This window comes from Embiotoca jacksoni, unplaced genomic scaffold (genome assembly GCF_022577435.1).
Source record: "Embiotoca jacksoni isolate LCO1_2020_lvr unplaced genomic scaffold, fEmbJac1.0.p SCAF_8, whole genome shotgun sequence".
In the NCBI taxonomy this organism is placed as follows: domain Eukaryota; kingdom Metazoa; phylum Chordata; class Actinopteri; family Embiotocidae; genus Embiotoca; species Embiotoca jacksoni.
The window spans coordinates 1,537,737-1,558,436 of NW_027185436.1; the positions used below are offsets into that span (position 1 = coordinate 1,537,737).

At 41.3% G+C, this 20,700-nt stretch overlaps 1 protein-coding gene across 4 annotated transcripts in view; it reads right to left on the reverse strand.

The window, feature by feature from the left end:
* dapk1 (death-associated protein kinase 1) overlaps positions 1-18,269 on the reverse strand; it is a 77,234-nt gene extending 58,965 nt beyond the window's left edge. Inside the window, exons 1-2 of one of the 4 annotated variants that reach the window (XM_069178124.1) lie at positions 18,140-18,269; positions 17,251-17,459 (exon numbers count right to left, since the gene is read on the reverse strand). In XM_069178124.1, coding sequence (XP_069034225.1) covers positions 17,251-17,312 — 62 coding nt within the window. In that variant the 5' untranslated portion in view covers positions 17,313-17,459; positions 18,140-18,269. Of the gene's footprint in view, positions 1-17,250; positions 17,463-17,603; positions 18,032-18,139 lie in introns of those variants that run through there. The other 3 variants (XM_069178123.1, XM_069178126.1, XM_069178125.1) reach the window with 3 other exon arrangements.
* Between the last annotated feature and the right edge of the window lie 2,431 nt (positions 18,270-20,700).

Consider the following 20,700-nt stretch of genomic DNA (forward strand, 5'->3'; position numbering starts at 1 on the left):
GTTTAAAAGATAATGTTTTCATGACGTAAAACACAGTTATGAGGTTCCTGGTTTTTGAAAGAGACTCTTTCAAATTATGACGTTGAAGGATATGGACAAAAAAACCACAAGAAATAAGACAGCAAACTTTTTAAATTGAGCAGCAATGTCCTTGTGCTACAGAGGCCAATAAGACATTGTAGATCATCTCCTTTCCACTACACGGAGCCAGCTATTGATTGGCTCTGCGTACTACTACTGCGAAATATGAGAGGGTGCTGAAAAGCTGAAAAGTGTTAAGTACAATAGCAGGCAGCCTTGCAGAGTGGCAGAAAGGCACACAGCGCACACACAAAGCTTCTCTGTCAAATGTGATACGGATGCACATGGACTGATGGAGGATGACACACGAGTGAGAACACAATGAGTGTGATCTCGCCTACAGCTTGGTCCTCTTTGTTGCTGTGAACCACAGAGCAAGTTTGCTTTGTTGCATGTCTTGTATGTTGCTCATTCTAGTGTACGGTGACCAGTAACAAAAAAAAAAAAAAAAAAAAAAACATACTGCGAGTCATGTGACGCACTCATTTAACATTGTTGAAAACGTTTGTTTTTCTACCCCACTGGAGGCAGAAACAAGTTGTGTACACAACAATGCTTGACATAAAACATGCCGAAAACTGTCTATTTAAACAGCCCAAAGTTAAGGGGCAACAATATCATTAATTTGGAGTCGTTTTATCGCAACCTTTTAGCTCAGATTTTGGTCTCCACCAACTAGTGAGGGAAATATCTGACTCTATTGCTTGTAAATGCTGCACTACTTTCACCGGCTAGTTTCTTACTGCTCTTTGGTGGTGAGCAGCTCGTGCACAGTGGGTCCCACCATTTTCCATTAAAAACAGCTTCCCTCTATAAAAGTAATGAGAGTAAACCAAAACAGTAAAGTTGTGAGCCGGACAACTCAATACGAAGCTGAAACTCGCTATAAAAGTCTGGTAAGCTGAGCAGAGCTGCATATTCGGGGGATAGTTGGCTGTATTTTCATTACCATGTGACCCCTTTCACTTTGTCTTACTGGGATCTGGCACATTATTATAAATCTCAATTATAGTCATTTTAACTACAATCTACAAGAATTTTAAAAATAGACACTATTGAAAAAAAATTATAAAAAAAACAACAATGATAGCATCTGCTCAACTGTATTTAACCACTAATGACATCCCAGTGTGCGCTGATGTTTACCAAGTGGTTATCCCTGTGATCATCTCAGAAAATGCCTAATTTACACTGCTGCCTCACATCTGCCTTTTTAAATCTACTCGACTGACTGGCATACTTTCTGGAGAAGGTTTAGTGAACAGGATTAGGTTTCATTAAATACACATCTACATTTTAGGTTGGGTAATGCAGCCATCAGACAAAAGTGCGGCGCTGTAATCTGGCATGAATGTTATTGCCTGTCAGCTTTGTCACAAAGCAGCTTTTATGCTGCCCAATGATTGGCTGATGGGGTCGATCATCAGCATGCCTGCCTGGCAGAAAGAGAGCTATGGAGTGGTATGCTTGTCATAGGTCTCTGAGGCCAAAAAAAATCAGAGTAAACCCTGAGTGACATAGATCATTCAAATCTGACCTGACCCATTACAACATCCGGTCGTAGGTCAAATTGTAATTGTATCATCATACTCTATAATTTATGTTAAAGGGCTGAGTACCCTGGTAATTAAAATAAACAGGAAAATATAATTTTATAAAGTCACCTCTTTTTAGACTGCCTGCACAAGTTTATTAAACTTCTTGCAGGCTAAAATGCTTGAATGCTCACTAAGTTTACAGAACTGAAACAATAGCCAACATCAGCAAATCAATGTGCGTTTGAAGGAAAAGAGCATAATTGTATTGCTTTCTGGAAAAGACTTATATTGGGTGAAGGACAGATAATTGCAAATGCTATGATGAAATGAAGCTCTATTTTAAGTGTCTTTAGTTTGTTGCCTTTTCACCTCGCAGGTGATGACCATGACTCATTAGGTGCTTCAATAACTGTCAGAACTGTAGGATGTGCTGTGCATTGATGCATTTTGCTTTTAAGATCAGAGATGAATATTTCATGGGGATAAGAATCACTGCGTCACTGCCAAACTGTTTGGCAATTCAGAGAGCAAAACCTAGAGACAAAGTGAGAGAAAGAAGGCAGTACAACTGTGAAAGTGGGAAACGGCTCAGTTTACAGGTACATTACAGCAGTTGATCCTACTGATTCCCCATTAAGATCTCTGCAATTGTTTAAAGCAATTGCACAACAAAACTATTTTTCTCAACAATATACCCCTGTGAGGATCTGGGTCATGTTTAATTTCCAACCACATCTCATAAAAAGAAGGGAACCGACAGTCTTTGTTCCATGTGATGGGTCCCTTTAAATGTGCCTGGTCACTGCAATTATAGTCCTGCTTCTCTACTTAATTAAATTGTCTTTGGCTCATGGGGGATGAATAAGGTCCCAGTGTACTGCATCATCCATTGTCAGTGTCCAAATTCACAACATCAGTCTATTACTGCAGAGCTGGAGTTGATACAGCTCTAAGAACTTCGTCTACATTTGACACTTGTTGGCGATTCATGTTCTCAAAGAAATTATAAATATAGATTACAGCGCAGACAAAAACGGAACAGAAACTATATACTGCTGACAAATTATAGTCAGTAATTGCACCTCCCATTCACTGCTTTGGAAGCAGGACTCTGAGCACAACTTTTTTTGACAATTAACTGCTGATTACAGTAGTACGAGAAATGACACTATCGTTTACTCATACTCGTAATTATTAGAAAGCGTTTTCCTCACAACAAATATTAAATATTCATTAGTTCAAGCTTCTAAATTCTTGATGAGATAATAAACCAAATAAATTTGAGTTTAGAACTGTTTTCTTCCTCAAATCAAACCTTTAAAAACACTCATGTACCCAAAGCATTAAAAAAAAAAAAAAAAAAAAAAAAAAAAAAAAAAAAAAAAAAAAAAAAAAAAAAAAAGGTTGCCACTCAAAATAACACTTAAAGTAATCTTTAAACGGCTAAGGTAGAGCCATGACCTGTCATTCAAACAATCTAGTCTGAAGCCTTTAATGTGATTCCACACTGATATCTGTCTGGATATGACAGATTGTTTGTTATTTCAAAAGCCAGTTGGATCCCACCAGCTGCAGACACACTGTATCTGTCACTACCGATGCAGTTCAACCTCGAACAGAGAAGTCAAAAGGACAGTGCCTTTGGAGCAGGGCAGCAACCGCCGGCTCCGAGGCTCCGAGGCTCTCAGCTGTCCGAAAGGATTCAGTGTGAAACCTCCCTGGTGAGGCCAAGCTTTTCATTAGCAGGGAGAGAAGTGTGGGAGGCCGGCATGGAGTGCTCCCAGCCCACTCAGCGGTAGTGTGGGCCACAAACTGCACCGGCAGAAAAACATTATGCAACCACCATGCCATTGTGTACAGCGGAAGGGTAACCACGGCAACAGGATTCAGAAACTGAGCAGAGGAACCAGCGCTGCTTGGAGGAAGGAAGAGTGTGGTAGATAGTCCTGGGTGGGTGTAAACAGTGTGTGTGTAAACAGTGTGTGTGTGTGTGAGTGTGGATTCTGTCAGGATGTCCTGATGGAGGTTTTTCTGACCACTGTTCAACTTATTCAGTATTAATGATGCCATGGTTGCAGTTTATGCCTGGCATGACAAAACCAAATCTGAACTATACCAGGAAACCTCAAACGGTTTCACAACTTTTACACATCAGTGCTCAGGGTAGGGCTGGGCAACAGACACTATAAAAACTAAATACCAGTTTATTTAACTGTTTTCACGACATTACCAAATAAGGAGTATTGGTATCCTGTCGACGGGGACGTTACTGACCATTACACACATAAACAGCCAGTTACATCACAGCAAAATAGTTATTTCTACCCAGTCATAGAACAACAAATAATCATCAACCTGGTTGGTTGATTTCGCTCTTCCAAGCACAGTCGCCCAAATATACTTTTTCTGGAGCCCAATCAGTATGAAAGGAACAGCGGTGAAATGGTCAATACATTTTTTTTACCATTGCAATCACCCAAAACTGACTTTTTACAATCAAAATGTTTGCTGATTTAAATTTTCATAGAGAAAGTGACAACAGTCTCAGCAACATTAAAACAAACCAAGGAGAGACAGTGGACACACAAGATAAAAAGACATCCGTCATTTGATCATACTTTGTTTTCTTAAAGTTGGACACAAAATAGGAATTCAAACGTAACTCTCCAGTGCCAAATTTCTCTGAGACTGAAGGATTAATTTTTTTTTCACATCTTACATTAAAAAAAAAAAATCCTTATTGTGATAATATTTTTTGCCACATTGCCTATCCATTTACATCTTTGTCTGTTTGTTTTTGATATTATTTTTTGTGCCTTTCTTATAACAGAAACCTGGCAAGAGATAGGGGGGATAGAACAAAGTATAATGCAACAAAAGTCTCCAGCTAAATGTGACCTGAGGATACCAGCATCCCCTCTGCTGCTGGGTATTGTTCAAAAGTTTTGGATATTGGTACCAGCACCTTGACTTTTACACCACTCCCTGAATGAAACTTTGTTGAACCCAATTGGTCAAATTAATTTTAAGAAAAAAAGATTACATCACACATTACCGTACAAATCCTATGTTTTCATGCAGTTAAGAGAGGGAGAGTGTAAACTCGGTTATTTTCTGTATGCGATGAGTCCAGATTCTGTCTACGGAAGTTGGATCGTAGGGTCAAAGTGTGGAGAAGACGGGGAGAACGCTATGCTGATTGCTGCACCGATAGAGTAACACCTTTTTGGTGGAGGCAGTGTGATGGTGTGGGGCAGCATCTCCATCACTGGAAAAACAAGGCTTGTCTTCATTGGAGGCAATCTCAATGCAGAGAGATATCGAGATGAGATTCTGCAACCAGCGGCAATCCCATTTCTCCACAGTCTGGGTACCGAACTCCATCCTCCAAGATGACAACGCTCGCCCCCACAGAGCAGGGTTCATCAGAGACTACATCCAGAATTTGGGAGTAGAGAGAATTGAATGGCCTGCCAACAGTCCTGACCTCAACCCAACTGAACACTTGTGGGATCAGCTTGGGCGTGCTGTTCATGCTAGAGTGACCAACACAACCACGTTGGCTGACTTGCGACAAATCCTGTTTGAGGAGTGGAATGCCGTCCCACAGCAGAGTGACCCGGCTGGTGACCAGCATGAGGAGGAGGTGCCAGGCTGGTGACCAGCATGAGGAGGAGGTGCCAGGCTGTTGTGGCTGTGTATGGTTCTTCCACACGCTACTGAGGCTCCTGACTGTTTGTATAAATGAATAAATTGTAAAATTGCCAATATGTCTTGTTTCTTCCTTGTTACTGATAGACTTCAATCATCCAATCCACCAAACCAGAGTCAATAGCAACAGCAGAATAAGCTGTTTGGCATTGGCAGAGAAGATTTGGCAAATTTTTCATGGGCGCAACCCACATACTCAGCTGTGCTGCTCATCCCACAAATGCATGTTCCTTACAAATGGGGCACCGTTTAAAAGGGAAATTAACAGGCTTTCCAACAGTATAAAATGTACTGTCAAGAAGCATTGTTACAACAGAGAAATAATCTACCAAACACAAATTTCCAAACTTTTTGTTCAATGTTTAAATAAAATACTTTTGAATTGCTTTGAAAATAGGAACTAGCCGCGTTGACACGACTCTAACATGGTTGAGGATTTGAGACCGTTCTACAGGTGTATGGACTTTTTTCCACTTGATCTGTTTTACAGTCGAGCAGCCAGATGTGACTCAGAAAGGAGAAGTCTCATATAGACACAGTTGCAGCTTCAAAACAAATAACAAAAAATGAATATAAGGGAGACCTCTGACAGACAGATTACTGACAGAAAACTAAACGAGAGGCAGGCGGTGTTTGCCCTCGTCTCGTAGCTGCAGTAAAAAGCCATTCAATGTGTCAGAGGAATGTCATTCACCTCCCCCAGTTCTGCAGTTTTAAGGCACCACAGACAATGGGTACATTGTGCTTAAAGGTAAAGAGGTGAAAGGTTTCTTTTACCATCTTCGGAGTTGTTATGATCTACAGCCACCACAATATCCAAACATTTTCACTGTCAAGAGCTCCTGAGGCAAAAAACACACTCTTATTAGAGGGTTGTTTTGCTAGAATTAATAGAGAAAACGGTGTGGACTAAAAGACCAGTATATGGACAGAAACATTATACCCTCCCCTGTAAGGAAAAGACAGGCAGATGTGTACAAATGTGCCTGGAGATAGTTCAGCAAAGAAAACTAGGAAAGCCTAATAAAAACATAACGAATGGATTGATGAACAGTGGAACTCTCAATTAAGCTGAAAAAGCAACAGCGTAGCATCAAGTCCAGCACCGATGGAAGGTATCACACAGGAACTTGTGAAATCCCCATTCATGACATACCTGTAATACGGTGGACACTCGAATCAGTCTTCACTTTAACTATTTCACATGTCTACAAACATTTTTGTTGACTGTGATTGGTATATATACTTGGAAATATGAGAGTGGTGTGAAGTGTTGGAGGGCAGATCGCCCATGAACACCCAGCTGCCGCTGGAGTGGGGATTGTACACAGAAAATAATTAGGTGCACACATCTGTATTTGGCCTCCAGCTAATTCATGAAGCTCAAGACAGTGCTAATGCATTGCAAATATTCTGTAAACCTAAGAATACCTTATTTAATCACCAGGATTTGGTCAAAATCACTGATGTATATTCTTGGTTGGCTGAAAAAGCTAAAGAGAACAAATCCGTATCAATATTCTTGTAGGACTGATTGAAACATTGTTTGACTGATTGAGGCACACATCACTGCAGATTTCACATACTGCTGAAATACAAGCCATGGAGTAAAATCATGTAGTCATCTGTCCTCACACTTGGAGAACAAAGATTAATAGATGTATAGGTCAATATCATACTAATTTGACTGTGGGACGATTTGGCAACTTTTAAAACCGTGTGAGTATATATCTCTACTAAAAGCAAAATTATACTCTTTCTGATATCACACGTTACATCATACGTATGTTGGCTCCTCGATTCACAATTCACAGGTCGCCCTTCTAATGAGGAAAAAAAGGTTACGGTTTATCTGTCGTTTGTGCTCCTTTTGTTCAACAAAAATGTAGAAATCAACGTGATATCAGACTGAATACAATATGATAGAATTACAAAACAAGAAGATGTTTGGACAACTAAGGAGAAGGTAGCAGGAGGTGATGAAGGGAGCTGCTGGTGCTTCAGCTGGTCCATCTATCGTCTCCTGTTATATTTTGTACTTGCTTTTCAGAACAGAGCCCCTATATGTCTGGTGAAACTGACATTCAGCAGGTTTCAAGGTGGTTGACTCTGTCATGACTCAGGGAAAGTCAGCAGGTGCACAGATGGGTTTTGTAGGTTTTGCAAAAATGCAATGTGCTAATTAAACCCTGTTGTGATGAGAAAATCTCTAGAATGGAAATCACATACTAAATGACGACTGTACATAATGATCTGTTTTAATACCGCAACATAAACAGAGCTGATTTTCTTCACCTGCGGTCTGACCTGACTGACATTAATCAAAAGTGAGTAGAGTTGATAATCTCAAAGCAGAAACACCACAGCCAATACAAAACGCTGATCTTCAAGGACAGGACTTTCAAGGAAACCAAACAAGACAGACTGCGTGAGCATAAATATCGTCAAGGCAACTCAGAACGACAACAGGGGTCCACCTGGAAACACGCAGCAGAAAATGTTGGGCATGAAATTCTGTAAGGATTAACAGGATTAATGAATCCCTCAAGTTCACGTTTACCTCTATTCATACAAGATATATGAATATGCAGTGGTTCAGTGTTGTGGATTTGTTAACAAGCACTCCCTAAAGTAAATGAGTGGACTATAAGAGTGACAGAGAGAGAGAGAGAGAGAGAGAGAGAGAGAGAGAGAGAGAGAGAGAGAGAAACTGAGGAAAAGAAAAGAGAGTGTGAGAAGAGATATGATTTTTTTTTTAGCTGCTGATAAAACTGAGCACGTCGGCTCCGGCCAACAGACACATCTATACGGCCCAAAACATGGTCCACGCAAGCATCTCAGACACTATAAGCAAAATGACTTTCCCGTGTTGTTGAGTTGATAGCGTTGACACCTGAAACATGTCGGTGGTGTCGAGTGTTGCAGCCAGCACTGCTATAGCGTGAAAAATCAAGAGACAGGTGACCCCCTCTGTTTGGACTCACTTCCGCTCAAACCAATGAACACATTGGAACTTTTATGACACTTCCATCACCTCCTCCTTCAGACAGGAATGTATTTTAAAAAAAAATTTATATAACGTAGCCATGGAAACGGTATCTTTACACTGCCCCTTGAGGACTGAGAATTGTTGGCTCAAATGGTGTAAAACAGCGTTTGTATAAAGTACTAGGATACTGTTGACTTTTCTTGCAGCCTTAAAGCTTTACAGGTGGGCTCTCTTTTCACAAGACAGGGCTGATCTGAAAAGCACTTCTTTAAGCAGCGTTCATTCTCACAAGATGTCTGGGTTTCACAACCTGGATAATATTTTACTAAAAGTAAGACAGAAACTACTGGTAAATGAAACCCTGTTTGGCTATTAAAGTGAGACTGTCCCAGACCAACATGACAAAAGGTGAGAATTACAACAAACTAAGTCAAACTAAGAGCAATGCGTGTCTCAGAGAAACACCTCAGCAACGACACGTAACATTACAACGCACCACGGCAGCGCATTGCGCTTAAAATTGCAATTCTTGTCCCATTTCGGACCCTTTTATGAAGCTCAGCGAAACCCTGATGCTCAGTGGGAGTAGCGTTGTTCAAATGGGAAAAGACCAGACACTCTGGCCGTAGTGTTTTTAAACAGCTGGACCTTGTTGGGACAAGTCTGGCTCCAATAATAAATAAATAAAACAGCGTTTGCTATTTAACATCTGTGTAGAAATATTATCATGCAGTCTTGTGTGTGTGTGTGTGTGTGGAAACAGCAACTGGAACGTTTCCCAACCAGAAAGCAAACAAAACCGGCCTGTTCGGTTTGTCGGTCAGATAAGCCTGAGCAAGAACGAGGCTTTATTTAATATGCTGAAGTTGACAATAGTTCTACTTTAATCCTTCAGAATATTCATTAACAATGATATTTAATCCCCTCAAGGATTCATGATATTCAAATTATCTTGCGTGTTAAGGATGACACTTGTTAAAAAAAATAGTCCACAAATAATATTAGAACAAAGAAACGGTCCGGGGCTCCAGAGTTCGGTCATTTTGGTGGAAACCAGAGTGCCTGAAATTGAGAAGATCTGAATGTGCTGACATTCAGCTTTAAACAAACATAAACATATATTCTAATCTCCTCCGAATGCTGCACTACTTATGAACGTGAATCACTGTGCAGTTCAGAGTTTTGGGCCATTTTAGCGTCATCGGTTCACGAGGAATCACACCTGGAGAGCCGAGCGGTTCAAGCAGACACAAGAAGAGGGAGCAGGTCGGACTTGGGATGAGGCCGACCGGCAGCAGAGCCGTCTGTGGGAGGGTGTACATGCTTCATCAGACCTATCGCCACCGCGCCCTGCCAGCGCTGGAGCTCAGGCAGCGTAAACAAACTTGGGTCGGTAACCATCAATTAAGGACTCAAATTTAAAGAGCAACTTTGCCTTTTGGGTGGTCCTAAAAACTGAAAGAGCGCCGTTAAGAATTTGAGCTGCAGCGTGCACACGAACGGATAACGGATAACTAGCGGAGCGGCTGAGCGGGGGAGCAGAGTTAGTGTGTGGCGGTGTGGTTCACTGGTCTCCACATGCCATTTCTCTGGATGCTTTCCATTCTTAAATAACAGTTCTACACAAAAGACCACAGAGTGGATGTGACTTCTACATCGGGTCCAAGTCTATCGCACATCTGCCTTTTCTGAGCACAATCTTCTCAATGATCTAAATTATAATGGCTTAAAATGGGCCAAAATGATCATTTTAGTAAGTGAAGTGCATTATTATGTTACGATACATAAAATGTATAAAGATGTATTATTGCTTCACCAAGAGGCACGGTGAAAAATATTCAGATCCTTTAAATCACGTGCCGGTTCCTCCTAAATGAAAAAGTTAGACGCACCAGTGGATCCGGTGGTCCTTCCTTGTACACACTGTTGTTAATAATCAAACAAAGATGTGGCACAAAAAGCGTGAAGTGGGTCAGCAGGAGGATGCAGCCTTTACTAGGAACGTCTTGACTAGCTGCATGTGCTCACTTGCAGGTGAATGTGCTTGTTGGCCTGTTGACACTCATGACAGAGGACCACTGCTTTGATATTTTGTCTTTGCCATCTCATAACAAACCCACATGGAACATATGATTACAGACGAGCACACATCTCTGGTCCTCTACTAGGTGCCATATTCATTTTCATGGTAGATTGTTTTGCTTACATGTGTTCTTTGTGTGTTCAGCATTGGAGGCTATCACTGCTCATGTGAACTACTTAAACCTTTTTTTTTTTTTTTATATCATTTATCTGCAATAAACAAGCTGTTGTTACCTCATAAAGCAGAAAAGCATCACCCCTATGCATTGGAGTGTTTTTAGGGTGGGTGAATGGTAAACCAGAACAGCCATCTGATTTTAGATTTCATGTCAGATTTCAGTAAAATATGCCACTTTTTATGTAGAGATCTGGTAATAATAGTGCCATGTTACTGAAAGCGCTTCATGTCTGATTAGTAAATATAGTGTCACATGGAGCGTTGCATCTTCCCAGGGAAATGTCTTTGAACGTAAGTGGGCAAGCATGTGTGAGATGGAAAATTAAGAGTTTCAGAGAAATTTACACTATTTGAATGTTAAGCAACAACAACAACAAAATTCAGAAAAGCTATTACACTGTCTGCTCTTCTGGGATAATATGTCCTGAGAGTGGACAATACGTCTCCATGTAAACCTGCAGCAGTTCCAGCTGACTTAAGAGCAGTCATCAGATTCATTATTGTTAATAACCAGTGAAAAAAGACCTGATGACAGAGTGTTAACAAGAGTGCCGAGGTATTATAAGGAGGCTAATAGACAGAAAAGGGGAAAGTTATCTTTCCCCGACATTTATAGCCCCTCAGTTTTCATGCTTAACTGCCTGCAGATCTCTGCTAATTGACCACATAGGATTGTAACCCCCCCCCTCCCCCCCGACCACCAACACCAAACACACAACGTCTGCGTGCACCCATACATTCACATTCACACACTGTGTCAAACCCCTGCCATTCACCCACTAACACAGTTGGCAGGAATCCAATTATCCCCCCCCCCCGTTGACTGCATAGATTAATTGAAAATAACTCATTACGCTCCTGGAGGACACTCTAAATGAGTCCGACTTCAATCTGACTTGGAAGCTATTTGAAGAGTCGGACTGGAACTAACACGAAGCTCAAAACATCCACGTGAAGGTGGACAGAGTGCTCTTCAAGACGTAGACAGAGAGCAGGGAAATAAAGAAAGCGAGCTCAACCCTGCATCAGCCCTGTAGGAATACTGTCTGCCCGTAAAGCTACTTCACCACTGACTTTCAAGTACAACCACTATTCTCAGGCTTTACTTCTCTTGCTTTTCTTTTTCCAGCAAACCTCTCTTTCATGATGATCTCGAAGGTCATATCAAGCCTCTCTGACTCAGAAACTCCTTACTACTGCTAGATAATGCTGCCAATAGACATGCTGGAGCTCAGTGTGCTTTTAAACTCAGTGTTGTGGATGTGTTTCAGCTAAATGACTAAAATGTAAATACAAAGAAACACGTCTTGTAATGCTGTTACACCGTTACTGGTGAAGCGGCAAATATTTTCAGTTTGACTTTTAGACCCCAGTTATTAAGTTTTCTTTTAATTTATTCACATGTTTTATGAGATAAATACAAAATATGTTGATATCATATTATATTTTATACATCCAAAAGCTGTGGTGATTTTGACCATAAAAAGGGCAGCTTCCAGAATAAACACAAAAATGGGGATGAAATTCGCATGACCACTTTGAGGTTGCAACATACAATATCTGATGCCGACAATAAACCGTGGACGGATGTTTGGACGCCATCGTTGGCTCCATGTTGTTTTCGGAGATCATGTGTCCATCACCCGTCTGGCTCTTCAGTAACATCTCCGCTCACTCGACTGTCTGCTGGTAAAGTACGAGCTCCTGTAGGTGATGCTCTCATCTCTGACTGTCCATTCACCCACACTGGCAATCACCACGCGTGGATTTCTTTTCAAACGCAATACACCAAAATGTAAAGTCTCCTGTGCGCTACAGGATCGTGGCATATATTCAAACACCTTTCATAACGTGGGTACAAGTAAAGTGACTACAGTATTACATTCATCTTCATTGCTCTTTGGATAAAACAGGCATCAGCTTATAAGACAGTGTCATCGTTTTAAAGTAGCTCAAATTAAAGTAGCTATAAACGTATGCTATTATGCGATTGTACTAAAAGAACCACACCGGCGGTGATATGTTCAAAGGATAATCCTTCACATCAGAGTTGTCAATTGAAAAAAAAAAAAAAATACGTATAGCTGCCCTTATACAACAGCAGGGGCGAAGGGGGTGGAGTAGGGTGGGGTGGATGAGTGACAGGCCTCATCAAGCCACTCCTGCTACCCAGACGGCCCCTCCACCCAATAATGTAGCCAAGGGTAGGGGAGGAGGGTAAATGTAGGTCAGTAGCCGGGGCACTGTCTCCACCGAGTGTTAGCAAGGCATTGCTGGTGTGCAAAAATGGATGTCGCAGTTTTCTGTCGTTAATATTCTGTAGATATATTTTTAATGTCCTTCAAGAAGACAACCGGTTTCCTGAGGGATGAAGCAATTTAAAATCATATCGCAGTTCAATACAGGCACCCGTGTGGACGTCTTGCATATAATCCTGTTCTGTAGTCATAGAAATTTGTCTTTGGGGAGATTTTTGCAGGGGAAGAACCCAAATGCAGTCTCAGCTTAATGCTTTTTAAGTTCATTTGCATTGCAGAAGCTGCTCAGAAGTCCACCCCCCAACCTCCCTCCCTCCTCCTCCTCTACGAATGACAGTCACACACAGACACACACGGTCCATAGACACAAAAGGAGGGCGAACTGGTAGAGAGCCACACTGCGGTCAGACTAATGATAGAGGCAGAGCCCTGCAAAAACACGCAACGTGTAAAACTGCCCTGTGGCCCAGATGAAAGGCACACACCAAATAAATTCCACAGTTGGCTAAATGTCATTTCTCTCTTCCCAAGTCGGGCAGAAAGTGGCTGAGTCAGTGATACACTGGAAACAAATGACAACAGTGAAACTGAAGAAGAAAAAACTGAACTACACCCACATGACCAAACAGCAGATTCGGTTCATCAGTTCCGTCATGCAGGCTTGGTTGCCACTTTCTAACTCATCTGAGGTAATCCCAAATGATTGCATGCTATGGTCAGAATAATATAATGGTTTGGTGATATTCTAGACTACTTCTGGTCTTGTGTGAAAGATCCCATATCAGCCCGTCAGTGTCGTCTCCCACTGTGATGGAGGTTTCTTTTCTGCTGACAGCTATGGGAAAATACTTAAAACCTGATATTAGGCTTTATTTTCTTTCATATCCTCTTTTCATGATTTTTTTTTTTATGAAAATGATTATAAGGCTGTACAGTGTCCCAGATATTCTCCGATTCCCACACAACAGGAGTACGTCATATTAGAGTTTAATGGGTTTCATTAAAGATGTATTAAATCCACCTATTATTATAACCAAAAACAGTCCGTTATATTTTTTTTAGAGCAAAGCAGCAAAGATTGTTTTAAAGATATATCAAATGACTTAACAATTATTGAAAACGTTGCAGATGAATTTCCGGATGTTCAATTGATCATTGCATTTCTACAACATACGCACCATGTAACGACCGTTGGACTATCAATAAAAAATACAGGTCACAGAAGCCATAAGCTCTGAGTACATCTATCCCTGCAGTCAGACAGCCATACACCATAATCACCACTATTATACCTCCAAACACTCCAACCACACTTCACCCTTCACTTAACCATCATTTTGAGGAGGCATCAAAGAGGAGATCCTCTGAGATGCCAGTAGCTGTAATGTCGTCCGTGATTCTCCGCTGATGCGAAGCATGAAGTGAGAATTTTCTGCCAATCTGAGAAGCAATTAGAGAGATCAACTGAGCACAGATGTGGTCCGTCCTTGACTCTGGAGAGGAAAGGGTTTGGAGGAGCAATTTCTGTCAGGGGCCTTTTCAAACACAGCCAGGATGCAGACAAACTACCTGTTTTTGGACACAATTCAAAAGGGAGGGTATGACCACTAATGCATCTGCTTGGGATTATCACACTCTCTTCAGGGCAGCTCTGCAAGCAACAACCTGATGCCTCGCCCGGAGACTCAACAGCTAACTCACTGTCACACTGGCAGCTCTCTCAATAAACGCTCATTTTGCACTTCTAATAATTCCACTTCTCCAGGTTGACATTAGTAAGGCAAGAAAAAAATGCATAATTTATCACACGTATATAAACACTGTACAGACAAGGCTGAGAAAGGTACTGTGGTTAAATCCAGATCAATAAATCATTCTGAATAATGTGAACACTTGAGAGGCTTTAACAATGAGTCAAGTGACTAGAGAGACGCTATTTGACAAGATTATATAACATTAGATTGTGACTATTTACTAAATTCCACAGCTGCATTGCTTTCTTTCACAGTCTCCTCCTCATTATAGAGCCTGCATGCTCACTGTGGCTCCATACTAATGAAAGTTAGATGCTTGGCTTAACCAGGCATCAGTTCTACCATGCAGAAACTCCAAAGCAAGCAGTGTCAATGTCAGTGAGAGGATAAAGTCACTGCTTGGGTGATTTCCCATTTCCCCATTTTGCCAACCACACAAATGGGCCTCAATCCAAGTCCAGCCAGAGTCTGGCCAGGAGTACAGTCATCCCAAAAAGCTCTGTCTTAAAGCTTGTGAGGCTTTATAGTGCTTCATAGTGCTGGTTATGTTGCTAATGGATACCAGTACTCAACAGTATTAACTAACTCCAGCTAATGTAAAAGTTCATCCACGTTAGTATGCAAAAGTGTAAATCACGTTCAGCAAAAAATTCTCAATTGGCCTTGTTCCAGCACATCTGGACTGTTAATACAGAGCTGCCAATTTGAGAGTTTTGATGAAAAGCATAATCAATTCCTTCAACCATAACATAATGCTGCCTGCTCTGCACTGTTAGTGCACACGTTTTATTCATTAAAATTTTGCCCTGAAGAGAAATAAGCCTTCAGTCCTGCTGTTTGACATCAGCGGATAAAAACAACACATTTCGAGATTTAAATAATGTCGATACAATCGTGTACTTTGTGTTATTAGAGCAGAGCCATGCTGTGAGAGTAACACAGCAGAGATGATTTCACAAGATTTCCCTAACAACTCTCTGGGAGAAGAAAACTGAAAATTCACTCGCTCACTTCAAGTTCCCCGCAATCCCTTCTACACACCAGTTTAACAAATGACATTCATGACGCCCGGTGTCTCGTCATTGCTTTGGACACCAGCATGCCTTTTTAAGCAAATGCAAAACATGGTTCCCACATACAGTACATATTATTCATTTCTGTTCGTGAACAGATATAATCACAAGCATTTTGTAGGCGATAGGTTAGTCGGCTGACACTAAATATCAAGTGTACTTGTACGTTGAGCTCCCCCCAAGCCATGCATAGTTCTTCTATCTCAAAGATATGAAATCCTTCTTCCAAAGACAACTTGTGCACTTTTCTATCACGGCTGCTCTCCACAGAAGCACTCTCAAAACAGAAGGTTGTGCAGATGCTTTTATTGTAGAAATAGGGTGGGGGTTTTTTTACCAGACAGCAAATGTTTATTATATTTCAACGCTCCTAATGTTGGAAACTTTCAAGATGATTAGACTATGAGGGGCAGACAAATTGATTTAAACTCTAATCTCCCAGTCAATCCACAATAGAGAAGAGATCCTGGTGTTGGGGCGATGACCAAATGAGACTATCACACTCACGTAGCCGTCTCTTTACCTCCAGCCAGAAACTCAATCCCATTACACAAAGCTCCCCCATCGTCTCTATTACCAAAGTAGCATACTGAAGCAGCTTCGGCTCTCCCCCACCGTTCGGGAAAGTGAGCGCCAAAAGGAGAAGCAGCGCTGCCAGAAAGACCCCGGAGAGCAGAAAACAACTGGTTGATTATTACCAGAAGTGTCACAATGACAACCAGAAACTCGCAGAGATACATTTCCCTGTTTCTAACAGTTGGAGGTGAAGGCATCTGCGAGCCACTATGGGAACAAATGCACCCTTGCTGGTGTCATTTCCAAATTTGAAATTATGTAACGTGGATTTTGATCTATACGATGCAGTAAAGTGAAGCTACCTGAAAAAGAAGTCAGTGACTTGTTTTGACACTGGTTTCATATTTGGCAGGACAACACAGCAAATCAAGGATATTGCTTACTCCTCAGCCTGTGCGTCACCACACTGCTTCATCATTTAACTTCCCAGACAAAAAAAACAACAACCCACATATCACATGTGCCTGCCCAAACTCGTGTGATTTGTCAGACTATTTAAAACTTCTTCACCCGCATTGTCAGCATCCACCTCTGACCAAAGCCAGACTGAATGAAGCGAGAGCAGGCTGAGCCCTGGTGTAAATCCTCTCTCTGTAAAGATGCTCAGTGATAGCTTTAACCCCCTCCTGCAATCAATCTCCAGGGAAGCAGCTACAGTAATAAACGCCAACCTCTTCATCACTGACAACAATGCATTATGGACTGCATCAACCAAAGCCTATCTGACACACTCCCAGTGTGGGGGGATGCATGTCCTTGTGACTACTCACATAGGCAGTGTGTGTACGTGCATGCTTGTTTGTGAGAGAGTATGTATTGTAGTATGCATGCAGAGTTCACATACTGACATATTTATGGTCAGTCTGTATGTAAACTGCAGGTCAATTATCTTAATCATCCCCAGAAAATAAGGTATTTTCCCAGCCACCCATCCTCCATCTCACTCCTCAGCCATGTAAAGGGGAAGCTGATACGCACCAGGAATAAGCAAAGACCTCAGTCAAACTTACCTCCCCAGCTCGTCTCCAATTTCATAAAATTCCTCAACATTTTCCGGGTTGAAAACAGTCATGTTGGCCAGGCACTTCCTTCCTCTCGCTTCCCCCGACCGCAGACTCGTCCTCGGAAACGGCACGCCGGCTCTTCACAGCGGCACCATCCCTACCAGCAGCCTCCGGTCTGGGCAGGGTTGCAGCCACGAATCCTCCTCATGCTGGGGCTTCTTAAACCCAATGGAAGAGGTCACCAGGAAGGGGGCGATAAAAGAAAAACCATTAGATCGTTAGACTACGACACCTTGGTGTTGCTGGGGAAAGGTGGGCGTTCGTTCAGTCAACAAAAGGAGCCCAAACTGAACCTGCACCTCCGGGGCGACGTCACGACTCCTGGAGCTGATCTTTCCCGACTCTCGCTTATTAATTTCCCGTTTCAATCATCGGGCAGTAACAGCTGCCAGTTTTAAAGGTAAAACGAATACCACCGCTGAGTATGCTGGCTGGATAGGAATGCAAATGAACCTCTGGAAAGCGTGGTGTAGTCACGGGAACCACACCAAGCCTCCTCCTGCCTCCAGTCCAGGAGGGGAAATGACTGCTGAGTTAAGTCATTACGTTAGCTTATCTTCCAAATAATGACCCGAGGGCACCCGGACAGGTGTTTCACCCTGTCGGGCTGCGGAGCGAAAAGTGCCCCCTCCCCGCACAAAAAACAAACAAACCCATTGCATGAGACAAACCGTTTCCTAAATGAAAAGCACCGCTCGCCCTGTAACCTTTATATCCCTCTGCAGTCTGGAAGATGAACATTAACGTTAGCTCGTATGTTTTGCAATCGTTACTGTCGCTTTCACGGTCCCGAAAACTGAGACAAATTGTATGAATACACTGCAAAGTATCTTACAGTCCGCCGGTGTGTGTCCCGCTGCCAAATGTAGCCGAGATTTCATGCGTTTTGCAGGAGCCTGTGACCCCGGTTTGGCTCGCGGAAGACAAAATGCTGGCTTGAACGGGAGAAATCAACGGTAACAATGTAAGGCAGTCTGGTCCCGGCGCTGCGTTCACGTGTCTGTGGGAAATCTTGGTGACATCGAAGCGACTGGGTGGTAGTGGATAGATTACGTTATATCGTTTACTGAGTAACACAGGGTAGTTATAAATAAGACATTAATTAAGAGGGTCGTTGTTTACTGATAAAATAAATCAATTGAAATCAGGGATTGTCTGACATCCAACAACTGTGTACAACTGCGTTTTTCCACAAGGAAGCTGAAAACACCGTGTTTTTATGTGCCGTAAAGGCAGCATGGTTGTATTAGTTGGAGGATCAGCTCTGGTCGCAGGAGGGCAGCAAACCTGTCACTTTAAAAAAAAAAAAAAAAACGCACTTAAACTGAGAATTTGTGTTTAAAAGACTTTTGTCATTAAAATAGAATTATTGTAATTCATTTATTTTATTCATTTTGTAAATGATCACAGCCTCAAAGCAAAACTAGCAAATCCAAGTCTGTTTCTTTCCCTTTGTAAAGAATTGGATGTTTTAGAAATAACGTATGGGACATTTATTGTTAAATTATTAATCAAATACCATTTTAATGACCACAAGAACAGTGTTTGACATGTAGATCAGTAAACAGGGCACCCCCCAGATGCTGCTATACATGTAATATTTCATACTTCTCTGTAATATAATCATAAATAGGAGCCATTCAGTATTCAAAGGCATGTCCAGTGAATGTACATGGATGACCCAATTTGAACACATCAAATCCCATTTCAATGATGTGTTAATTCCTATTTATCAGATATTAATCTTGCTGGATTCAATTTTCTATTGCACCCATTAGTTCATTAACATAATTTATGTAAATGACAGTCCATCCATCTATGAGACTATTTTCTTCACCACTTATTCCCTACCCCTTTGGTGGGGGGCTGGAGCACATCCCAGCATGCACTGGGAAAGAGACAGGTTACACTTTGGTTGATTTATTGAGAAACAAACTTTGCAAATTAGAGCAGGGGCCCCTGTTAATCTTTCACTCTCTGGACCCATTATGACTTTGATAGGCATTGTGCATGCTCAGTCAAGGTGAAGTGTTGATCTGGGCTGGTCCCCTTCACATGTCACACTGTAAAAAAATCGGAGATGTGTAAGTTCAAGGGCGCACACATAGTTCTTATGTTGATTACTGATTCATCTGTCAATTCTTTTTTAGATATAAAGTATTTTTACGTCCATAAGGTGCCAGGAAATATAATGAAACGGCCATCACAAGTTGTTGGATCTGTTTAGATGTCAATATACTGGCAACACTGTAATATGAAATACCAGTACAAGTTTTGTATTAAAAACTTACTTTATATGGGATCAAATAATATGAGCAATATGTACTTCAATTTTTGAAAATAAATTTGTTCCAATCAGAGAAGTCACAGGAGACTTATTAGTAGACAGTGGAACAGATTCATGGGAATGAAGACAATACATTCTCATGGTGGACATACAGGCATTTGGTCCTTGGGCCAAGTACCTGCATATTTAGTTCAGAACATTGGGTATGAGGGGTAATAAATCCAGAAATAAGTTAATACTGATTTGCTAAAAGATACTGTTCACTCATTTACGAGAACATCTGGAAAAAAATGATGTGAAGTTTAATCTACCTAAAAAGAGAAGAACTCTGTATGCCTGTTTCAATATTACATTCAGAAACAGGGTGTTACATCGGTACTGATGAACAGTATCGACGTTGTCAATTTGTTATGCAAGTTAGTCGTATTTCTTTTGTGTAGCTCTTTATGTTAGGGGAGGTTGTTCGGTTGAGAAATAAATACTTGAAGAAATTTTGAAAGTCATTTTTTTCTCTGAGTATTTGGATGATGCCTGGTCATTAAGAAGAATATTTTGTATGATTTGTCAATAGCTGGAAGCTGTTGTTTATGTTTCATATTTTTATGTCATGTAATTCCAAATTCCTAATCAAAAGTCAAAGTATTCATCATTTGGAAAAAACATTATTACTGATGTGTATAAGCAACATTTCACTATTGCAATTGTGAAGCTGAACCACATCCTTGTAAACTTAGTGAAGAAAACAGAAATACTGACACATGCTGTGCAAGCAGAAGAGGAGGCAAATGAATGGTTTATAATCACAGATTTTGCAGCCAGAGGGACAGATCATTTTAAGAGATAGCAATATGGATTGCTCCACCATTTGGTTCAGAAATAATTATCTTGCCCACTGCTGATTGTCATAATTTGTTTTTACAGATATTCGTGTTCCCCAGAGGATATATGATTTATCTTACTTTGTTGATACATTGGCACCAAGAAGTGTCCCCTCATGATATTCCCATCAGCCTCAATGGTACGTATAATGAATTAACACTTGTGCACACAATTTACTTTCATTTCAGTTGTTTTTAAGCCCGCAACGTGCTCTTTTGGTCCTCAGAAGG